General features: G+C 40.9%; 1 protein-coding gene across 4 annotated transcripts; it reads left to right on the top strand.

The window, feature by feature from the left end:
- Positions 1–1,198: 1,198 nt before the first annotated feature.
- On the top strand, positions 1,199–9,497 carry MED21 (mediator complex subunit 21). 4 transcript variants are annotated; one of them, XR_452220.3, is made up of 6 exons: positions 1,199–1,268; positions 5,580–5,694; positions 6,241–6,341; positions 6,903–7,159; positions 9,001–9,044; positions 9,203–9,494. XR_452220.3 is itself a non-coding variant. In XM_007194875.2 (4 exons), exons 1-4 carry the CDS (start codon positions 1,227–1,229, stop codon positions 7,077–7,079), a joined length of 435 nt encoding a protein of 144 aa, XP_007194937.1. In that variant the 5' UTR covers positions 1,199–1,226; the 3' UTR covers positions 7,080–7,386. The 4 variants fall into 4 exon arrangements, 2 of the variants coding, with proteins under 2 accessions (XP_007194937.1, XP_057413576.1); XR_003621738.2 differs by having other exon boundaries at positions 9,001–9,497; XM_007194875.2 differs by lacking the exons at positions 9,001–9,044; positions 9,203–9,494 and having other exon boundaries at positions 6,903–7,386.
- Positions 9,498–10,402: the final 905 nt, after the last annotated feature.

Below are 10,402 nucleotides of genomic sequence, written 5' to 3'. Positions count from 1 at the left end.
CACCTGTAGAGGTTCCCAATTAGGTCCCAGCAGTTTTGTCGATTGTTTGGAGGTGGGGTCGGGTGGTGGTGAAGCAGAAGTGGAGCTTCCCAGCTAGAGCTGGAGTAGATCCCACAAGCCAAGTTCTCAGCGGAGAGTTTTCTCCACCCTCCCCCAACCCCAGGAGGGTAATCAGGGATAATCAGCCTGAGGAGGAGGGTCTGTGAGTTTGTCTGAAGTCCACAAAGCAGTCATTAGCTGCTCCAGCCTCATTTCTTTCCAGACTATCCCCAGGCTCTAACTTTCCTTAAATACCAAGTTTCGACTATCACTCTTCACACTGAAACCCTCAATAGGTCCCAAGTCTAAGCCTAAATTGCACAGCTTATCTTTTTTAAAACTGAACTTGCCGCACCTACGCACCTGGCTTATTTTCCAGGAACCTCTCTTCCCACTACACACTGTGAAACTTCACTCTCTTCTCCACCAACCCTGCTCTGTTCCTTACCGAGTTTCTCGCAGTCACACAAACAAGAGATGCTGATTACACCTTACCTCTTACCTTACCGTCTTCCTCCTCTCACTTTTGCCCGCAAGACCTCTGTTTTCCATACTCTTCCAACACGGCCATTAACAGCTCAGTGTAGTACTAGTTTTGGACGCTTTCCATCTCACGTGTCAGCTCCCCCAGCACACCCACATTTAAACAAGCATCCAGGCGCTCCGCACCCAAAATCAACGGAGGGGCACCCGAACACAGCCCGTCCTGATTGCTTGCTGAATTTTAATCTGGATTTCTTGACACTCAAGTCGGTACCGTGACTCCCAAGTATTCTTTAGTTGCTTGCTGTGTATGTTTTGTGGTCCATGCAAGTATTCAAGGCGATGTTTATAAATGGATACAAGGGAGGGTAGGGAAAATTACTTTTAAAAACCGCATAATCCAACAATCTCTGTAAAGTGTTTAACACCTAAAAGCCACGAGAAAGTATGTTGGTCCCCAAACAGAGTGGGCCCTGTACAGTCCCCGCGTTACTGAACGTGGGCCCAGCTGAGTCGCCTCAGGTGGAGGTAACCTATATAAAGTAGGCCTTCGGAAAGTCCCACCCCCTCCGCGCCGGGCGTGGAGTAAGGCTTGACTCCGCCTCCTCCAAGAACGCAGCCCTGTGATTGGCCATGACGCATCCTAGAGCTGCCCAATTGCGTACGAGCAGCTGCTTTCGCGTCTCTTTGTTTGCGAGAGGAACATGGCGGATCGGCTTACGCAGCTGCAGGACGCCGTGAACTCGGTGAGCAATTGCGCGCGATTAGTCGTCTTCTTTCCCGAGGGAAAGCAAGGCAGAAAAAGAGGTCCGAGGGACAAAACTCGGAAGGGGGGAGTGGACTGAGGCCGGGCTTCAGCATCAAGCGCTGGGGTTGGAGGGAGGCGGCGCCGCGGTCTGGAAGGTCTGAGGCCGGCTGCGGGGGCGGTGCGGGAGCCAGCGGCCTCTTAGCCTGCGAAGTGGAGGATCTCACTGCGTGGACTGTCACGCTTCACGGCCTTATCATGTTCTCTCGGAAAGGTTTTATTTTCTTGTCAGTGGTGCTTATGGGATTGCTCCTCTTTGGCCTGGAGGGGAGAGGAAGCGGAAGCTTTTTTCCCCTTATCAATTTTAACCCACGGAGGGCAATCCGTGTTCTTAATGATTGGATCTTTCTCATTAGATGTTAGCCGAGAATATTCCTTGGCCAAAATTTTCAGGTTGTGGCGGGAGTGATAGTAAAATGAAAAGTTTTGTTTCATCTTAGTTGGTTCCTATAGACCAAGGGTTCCATTTCTTGGCCACGCCCCCAGCATGTCAGTTTAGGGAAAACCGACGTCTGTATGATAGTGAATCTTCTGACCTTCGTATATCTTTATTTAAGGTTTTAAAAATGCCTGCCAATAGGTCTGCTCCCTATGAAAAGTCAGGTGTTGTGAGTAGCCCCCCTTACTTTGATCCTTCTGATTATTTTTCCTGTATGTCTACGTAGAAAGTATATGCAAACCAAAGAATTCATATACTTATTACCATTGAGCTAAATTGTTTACATTTCTGTCATTCTATTTATAATTTGATGTCCCAGGTGAGATGTTGACTGGAAGATCCAAGTACCTGGTCTCTTGCCAGTTTTTTCTCACTGGAAGCTAATAAGTTGGTATTCTTGTTATTAGTTTTTGTGCACTTGAAGAGTGTGAACCTGCTCACGAGCAACTGATCTACTTTGTGTGTGAGGGCCAGCCCCTAAATGTTGATGAATTCACCAAGGTAAATTCTACCTTTGGTGACTTGCCTGGGCTGCCAACCAATCTCCCTCAGGGAGATACTCCTTTGAGGCTTTACAAAATCAAATTGTAATGATGCTGCTGGATACAAATGTTATTTTAGGGGAAATGTTGTGTATTCATACATGTCTCATAGCCAGAAGGATAGTAAGGAAAAGTGAATATGGCCCTTAACTCCATGGTAGGCAGGCTGATCATTGGATTTTGGAGAAAAACCTCTAGGTTAACTGGTATGGGTGCCTGGTATCCGTGATGGGTGAACCATCATGGTTACAGAGAAATACTCCTTGAGGAGTTTACAGTCTGGTTAGAAAGATGTCATATACTCAAGAGACATTTAAATAATGCAAAAGCAGTATGTGGTTAGGAGTTGTAATGAATTGAGTGTTTTCAGCTGTAAGTGCTGAAGTTAAGTGAACTGTTGAGTGATAACTAATTAAAATAGAGGGAATCTTATTAGCATTTATCTGAATTGTAATTATTTGTGAAATTATTAAAATATAATTTATTTTACCCACTGAGAACTCCATGAGAGCAGAAACTGTCTTGTTCACTGTATCACTGTGTTTATACAGTTATATACAGTGCTTGTCATAGAGTTGATTTTTGATAAATATTTGTTGAATAAATGGATTTTGAGAGCTTCATAAGGACAGAGCAAATAGCCAGTGTGTTGAATATTTGTGTGTGTTTTCTGTATTCTTCATAACAATGCTATAATGTGAGAATGTTCCCAATTTAAAAATTAAAAAAAACTCGAGTTACCAGAACCAGAATTAGAATCCATGTTTGTACAGCTTCAGAGCACTAACTGCCACTCTATTACCTTTGCAAAATGTGAGCAAAAGCAGTGTAGTCAGGAATGAATTTATCACCAGTCAGGCATATGTGAAGGAGGTGTAGATAATGAACAAGTAGGGTTGACTTAGATTATTGAAAGCTTTGAAATAGCCTGAAGACTTGGAGATTTATCTTGAAGACCATGCTGGGGCAAACTCAAAATTTTTGAGCAGAGTAAAATAACATAGAAAATAATAAGAACTAGGGACTTCCCTGGTGGCACAGTGGTTAAGAATTTGCCTGCCAATGCAGGGGACACGGGTTCAATCCCTGGTCTGGGAAGATCCCACATGCTGCGGAGCAACTAAGCCCGTGCGTCACAACCACTGAGCCTGTGCTCTAGAGCCGGCGAGCCACAACTACTGAGCCTGTGAGCCACGACTACTGAAGCCCCCATGCCTAGAGCCTGTGCTCCTCAACAAGAGAAGCCACTGCAGTGAGAAGCCTGTGCACTGCAACAAAGAGTAGCCCCCGCTCGCCACAACTAGAGAAAGGCGGCTTGCAGCAACGAAGACCCAAAGCAGCCAAAAATAAATAAATAATTAATTTAAAAAAAGAAAATAAGAACTAGAAATTAATAAGGAGTCTATCGTAAACAATTCTTGTGTGAAGTTGTACTAACAGCAGCAGTGATGGTAGAAGGAAAAGGGAAAGTTTAGTAGTATTGGCAGGATTGGAAGGTGAAAGGAAAGTTGAGTCTGAAGTTAGACTGGTTGACTAGGAGATTCTCAATACAAATTAGATATTAAACAAAGGAAGCAGTTGACTTTGAGTTCTGTCATTCAAATAGTGGCAGCGAAACTTAGTGGAAATGCTGATTCAGTGATTGGAGATAAGGAATTGAGGTTTGAGAGGTGGGGCTGTTGAGAGAAGTTGCTGGGGAGACTAGGAATCTTAGGTTTGGAGATGGTAATGTTACGGAGCCAGGTTTGTTTGCTGGACTTGGAGCAGGCCAAACACTGAGACACCGAGTTTCGCATCAGAGAAGGGGGTTATTTATTCAGGAGGCAGTGGAGTGAGGAGACAGGAGAACAAATCTCAGATTGCTTCCCAGAAGGCAAGAGGCTTGAGATTTTATGGGGTAAAGAAGCAGGGTGTTCTCAGGCCTGGGGAAAGGTGGGTGGAGGTAGGGAAAAGGTGAGGTAATTGGTGTTGTGCACGGGAGCAGTTTTAGGGTTGGTGGTCCCAACTATTCTTTTTTTTTGTTTTTTAAAGTTTTTAATTATTTATTTATTTATTTATTTTTGGCTGTGTTGGGTCTTCGTTTCTGTGCTAGGGCTTTCTCTAGTTGCGGCGAGCGGGGGCCACTCTTCATCGCGGTGCGCGGGCCTCTCACTGTCGCGGCCTCTCTTGTTGCGGAGCACAGGCTCCAGACGTGCAGGTTCAGTAGTTGTGGCTCACAGGCCTAGTTGCTCCGTGGCATGTGGGATCTTCCCAGACCAGGGCCCGAACCCGTGTCCCCTGCATTGGCAGGCAGATTCTCAACCACTGCGCCACCAAGGAAGCCCCCCCAACTATTTTTAACTGGTCTGAACTGGGCAGGAGCCCACTCCAGATCTTCCAAATTTCTGGAAAACAACTTAAGCCCCTGTTACTACAGTGATGCACGCATCAGCAGCGTTATCTGTAGGGGTGGTAAGAAGTCTGGTGCTGTATAACATGGGCTAAGTGAAGCTTGGAGGGTGTGCAATTAGGGAAAGAAAAAAAAAAAAGTAAAGCAGTCTTAATCATTAAAGGCAGGTTACAAGCAGAGGGGTTTCTAACAAGCTGTTCCCTTATCTACTGTTCTGTAAGACATACTCCAGTATTTCTGTTAGCGTGACAGCTTCCATTAACCCCATGGGACATGGTTTCAGTAAGGACTTGGTATTCTCAATCTTCAAAACTGCTTAAGGAATACTTTTAGAGCCCTGGGAGTTTACAGCTTGAGTCCTGGAGAAAAACATTTCAGAATACTTAAAGTGCAGTCTTTTCCCCACTTTTATACTTGTAACTACTCTACGTTCAGAAAAGGGGTCGTATGGTTTGTACACGAGTCACACTTTAAAATTTACCCTGGGGCCATTCTTAGATATTTGCCTATCACATTTGCTCTTTTCCACCACTACTTCCCCAGAAATCTTTACTTGTGCTTGCAGTAAGTATTGGCATATATTTCTCTTGTCATTCTGTTACCCTGGGAAGAAAAGAAAGATTATTTTGTATTTCTTTGATGGATACCAAACGTAGTTTCTTTGCATGATTAAAACATTTGATACCAAACGTAGTTTCTTTGCATGATTAAAACATTTAATCATTGTTAGTAACTGGTTTATGTTATCCAGAATTACTCCTTTCTGTTTTATTTTCTTGCTCAGAGATCATTATAATAGAAACATTGTTGCTGCCGTTACCAATAAAATCGGTAAAACAGATAAATCCTTTCTAACTTTGCCACGTTTCCTTTGGCCTCAAGCTTGCAGATCAGTTTTGTAATGCCATTGGAGTGTTGCAGCAGTGTGGTCCTCCTGCCTCTTTTAGTAATATTCAGACAGCCATTAACAAAGATCAGCCAGCTAATCCTACAGAAGGTAAATAGATTTTCTTGGCTTCTCTTAGTTTGACTCTCACATTACCTGTAATCCCTTAAAATTAGATTTATTGAAAAATTCAACTTATTTATGGCTTTCTAAAAATGTTATTGTTTGAGAATATTACTACAAGTTTGTCATAAAAGAAATGAATTTGTTATAGTCAATTTATGTAACACCTCATAATTCTTTTCTTGTCGAATAACAGATGTTTTACTTGTTTAGAGGAGAATTGTATGAATTTAGCTGAATTTTACTTGAGGGACCTTAATAAGAAAGGCATCCCATTTATAGATTCCTTTATTCAAGTGACCACCGTATTGTCCTAATAAATGAAATGATATACATTATGCTTACATTCCAATTTGAGTTAATATTAAAGCTAATTCTCAAACGTAATAGAATTGATGTGTTAAAATTATACTTTAATCATTAGAAGCCTGCTACAGAAAAAGTTATGAAGTTTTCTGTTTTCATAAAGTTTAATTTCTCTTTCTGAAAACTTGAGATTGTCTAATATCCTAAATGAGTACTGTCTTTCTCTAGAATATGCCCAGCTTTTTGCAGCATTGATTGCACGAACAGCAAAAGACATTGATGTTTTGATAGATTCCTTACCCAGTGAAGAATCTACAGCTGCTTTACAGGTAAAAATCTCTTTTCCTTTGAGAATTTTGTGAGTAGAGAATTTTGAATTAAAGAGATAGATTTAGTTCCTTTTGTTACAATTTTCAAAGTTACTCTAAATTTTAAAGTGGGAATTTTACTGTGAACTACTGTAGTCTGTTAAAGACTGAGCTGAATGTATATAATTGTCTAATTTTGAGCTTAAAGAAAACTTGCCATTTTCCTCAGTTTGCTTCTTTTCCTTGCCAAGAGTGAGAGGAGGGGCACATTCTGGGTGTGGAGTAGAATAGTAGTGTCCGAAAGCAGTGTGGAAGGGAGTCTCATGTAGCCATGCAGAGATCTCCAGTCGAAAAGTCATCTTTTAAATAATTCATAGAGGGAAAACTCTGATCTTAGGATTTATGCCACTGAAAGTTTTATCTGATCTTAGGATTTCTGCAGCTGAAAAATCTATCACAATGGTTGCGTAGTCATCAGATTTAAAAGTAAATACTTTTACTGCAGGTTCTTTCCGTCTCAACTTTCATTAATCTCCAAGTTTTTCATTTCTCAGAACATTCTTAAATTTGTGTCTTATAAAGGCTGCAAGCTTGTATAAGCTGGAAGAAGAAAATCACGAAGCTGCCACATGTCTGGAGGATGTTGTTTATCGAGGGGACATGCTTCTGGAAAAGATACAGAGCGCACTTGCTGATATTGCACAGTCCCAGCTGAAGACAAGAAGTGGTACCCATAGCCAGTCTCTTCCGGACTCATAGCACCAGTGTACATATACCGTGCGTGAGGCTGAGAAAAGAGCTGCTTCAATGCCATTAAGAATTCTGCATCAGATTTAGATGTAAGCCTTACCAACAGTTACAGAAACATTAAGCACTATGACACATATTATCTTTTCTTTAAATAGTCTTCTGTTTTCACTCTTAATAATAAGCTTGTAAAATCGTGATTGAACCAGCTTTAAACTGTCATTATGCCTTTTTTTTTTTATTATCTGGGTTAAATTATTGAGGCAGATATTGCATTAATGGTCATAATATAATTAAACAGATGTACTATAAAATTCTATTGTGATGTAATTTCTGTCTTTATTTTTGTCGTATTTCTACAGCCTTTACAAATCAAAACATCCCTCAAGCCAGCAGAGAGGTGGTAAATGCAGAGATAGTGGACTTTTGAATTTAGGTTGATATCCTTCTGCCTCTTTAATGGTGACATGGTATAAATTTGGAGCTTGAGCAAGGAACGATTCTGAAACCATGTTGCTTTTTAAGAAACAGAGAGTTAGTGTGGCTGGATGAGATATTAGGTCACTTTTATGGAAGTTTTTTCCTCTTTTTCTGGAACCTCATATCCATTCTAGTTCATCTCCACATTTGTTTCTATTAAGAAATCCTCTGTGGAATTCCCATGCTATTGTGAGAAAAATTTTCTTCATTCTCAACTTTTTCTCCATATCTCTTCACCTGCTTCTTTCCATTTTTCTCCTGAATTTGCACAGTGAAGTATGTTTCCTGAGTCATTGATTCCTTCTCATTCTTTTTATTTATCCGAAGCTTCTGTCTTCTGATCTTGTAAACCTCTCAGCCTTTATTGCTGCGTTCTAATTGACCAGAACGTGGTTCTGCTACATCGGTTACTTCAGCATCATTGTCTCCATTGCCATTGCTTACTTTGTTATTGTTGACATTCGTGTTAGCTTTATCAAGTATGCTTATGCATTCAACTCTTGGATCTCCTTGAATATTAAGCTCTTCTACAGTTCTTGAAAAATACTGCTTAGGGGTACATTTTAACTACAATAAGATGACTTATAGAATCATTAACTTTTAATTAATTAATTTTTTGGCTGCCTTGGGTCTTCGTTGCTGTGTGCGAGCTTTCTCTAGTTGTGGCGAGCGGGGGCTACTCTTTGTTGCGGTGCGCGGGCTTCTCATCGCGGTGGATTCTCTTTGTTGCGGTGCGCGGGCTTCTCATCGCAGTGGCTTCTCTTTGTTGCGGAGCACGGGCTCTAGCCACATGGGCTCAGTAGTTGTAGCTCGCGGGCTTTAGAGCGCAGGCTCAGTAGTTGTGGTGCATGGGCTTTGTTGCTCCGCGGCATGTGGGATCTTCCTGGACCAGGGCTCGAACCCTTGTCCCCTGCCTTGGCAGGCGGATTCTTAACCACTGCGCCACCAGGGAAGTCCATAGAATCATTAACTTTTAAAATTGTTAAATGTTATCCACACTCATAGATAATTTAAATGTTAGGCTTATTTTCTCTGACATCACTTAAAATTCATTTTATTTTTAAACACTGGAATCAAGTAGAAGATAAGGAGCTCACAAAAGAAAGTAACCTTCAAAATACTGAACCCTAGTCAATACAATTAGCCCCAAGAGAGAAATAAGAATTTCAGCCTTAAGCTGGTAGACTACTGTTAAAATATTACTCTTACCTGAAAGAAACTTCTTATATTTGAAATTGCCTTTTTTTCCCAGTTTAAGGTATTATAGAAAAAGGGCAATACATATTCTGAAATATGCATGAAGATTGTATAACATAATTCATAAAGATTGTTTGCAGCGACTTCTCTGAGGCATCATTTTGTGGACGTGGCTATGGGATTAGGAGATCCTCAGAGCTGAAATAGATGTATGGACAGAACAGTTAAGAAATCCCTTTACTCTGTTGTATTCCAGGAAATGGCTTACTGCAAAGAACCTCCTTTCCCAAGATGACTAAGGTAAGATGTGTAGATGACTCCTTTGACTACCTATGACAAAGCCAGACCTAGACCCTCCAGATTCCTGTTTTTTATCTCATAAATAATTAGTTGAACTGGTTGTTCCCAAAGACCAGTCTGGGCAAAATGCCCTCTAAGTTGACCTGATCAAACTTCAGGCTGCTGCGCGACAGGCTCCTGAACTTGAATCCACCCTCAGCCTGAGCCAGCGCTGGAATGTGGAATAGTCTTTCCTCAACAACACCTCCTGAAAACTGACCACAAAAAAAGACATTCCCTGATCAGCTGTCCCATTCTGTCATCTGCTCCCTGCACTCCCTCATACCCAGAGCTTTCTAGCCTTGTTTACTCGTTCCTGTAAAGGCATCTGATCTGTCTTTGAGCTGCTTGCAGCTCTTACGGTCAGAGCATCCTCTCTCTTGCTGTAGCCTCCCTATAGTTCCTGTCGTATTTCCAATAAAATCTTGTCGTACCGAAGTCTGGGTTTGTTCTTACTTGACGCCACTCACTGTGTGGGGAAAAAAATCCCATGACTCTTACTGCACAGCCCCAGGGCCAAGTCTGGGGTAAAGGGGGCGGAGGCACTTACTTACCTTAAAGTAATAAGAAATCTGTCTCTGATTCAGAACATCTTGTGTGCACATTCAGGATAAAATTAATAGAGATGAATGTTAAAAACCTAACACTAAGAGACAACTTGGCGATCAAAGAGGAAATGATAATGGAGATTAGGACATAATTCAGAACTTAATAAAAACAAACTACATATAGAAACTTGTGGCATTCCACTAAGACAGCATTTAGGACATGCAATATTACGTTCCTTGCTTATATTAGAAAAAGGGGAACAGAAAATTAATGAGTTAAGCTTCAAACAAAGAAAGAAGGACATAATAAATCATAACAGAAGAAACTAAGAAAGCAACCATACCATGAGAGAATAAGAAAAGCTGGGATTCAAAAAGAGTAATAAAATGGACAAGTTAGGCAAGTTTGATCAAGGAAGAAAGAGAGATGGCATAAATAAACAATATGAAGAATTAAAGAAAAAGTCATATGCATTGATTTTTAAATATTTGAGAAAATCTGAGTATCTTCATGCCAATAAATTTGAAAATTTTGATGAAAAGGATATATTCCTACAAAAAAAGACAAGTTAGCAAATAGGCTCAAGAAGATGTATAAATCATGATCCTTTAACCATTATAAATTCAATCGTAGTCAAAACTCTACCCCACAAATCTCCAAGCCTAGAGAGTTTTATTAGTGAGTTTTACTAAACATTCAGAGAAAAAAATTCCAGTATTATACAAAATAGATAAATCTCATTCCCAAAATCTAACAGGGACAGTACAAAA

This window comes from Balaenoptera acutorostrata, chromosome 11 (assembly GCF_949987535.1).
Source record: "Balaenoptera acutorostrata chromosome 11, mBalAcu1.1, whole genome shotgun sequence".
NCBI classification, from domain to species: domain Eukaryota; kingdom Metazoa; phylum Chordata; class Mammalia; order Artiodactyla; family Balaenopteridae; genus Balaenoptera; species Balaenoptera acutorostrata.
The sequence above is the reverse complement of the archived record's forward strand: the minus strand, read 5'-3'. Positions and strand labels throughout refer to the sequence as shown.

Bases quoted from the DNA above. Each gene is read 5' to 3' on its own strand.
- MED21 (XM_007194875.2), top strand. From the start codon at position 1,227: ATGGCGGATCGGCTTACGCAGCTGCAGGACGCCGTGAACTCG. The intron at 1,269-5,579 runs GTGAGCAATTGC...TTTGGCCTCAAG, and splicing joins TGCAGGACGCCGTGAACTCG to CTTGCAGATCAGTTTTGTAA. The intron at 5,695-6,240 runs GTAAATAGATTT...GTCTTTCTCTAG, and splicing joins GCCAGCTAATCCTACAGAAG to AATATGCCCAGCTTTTTGCA.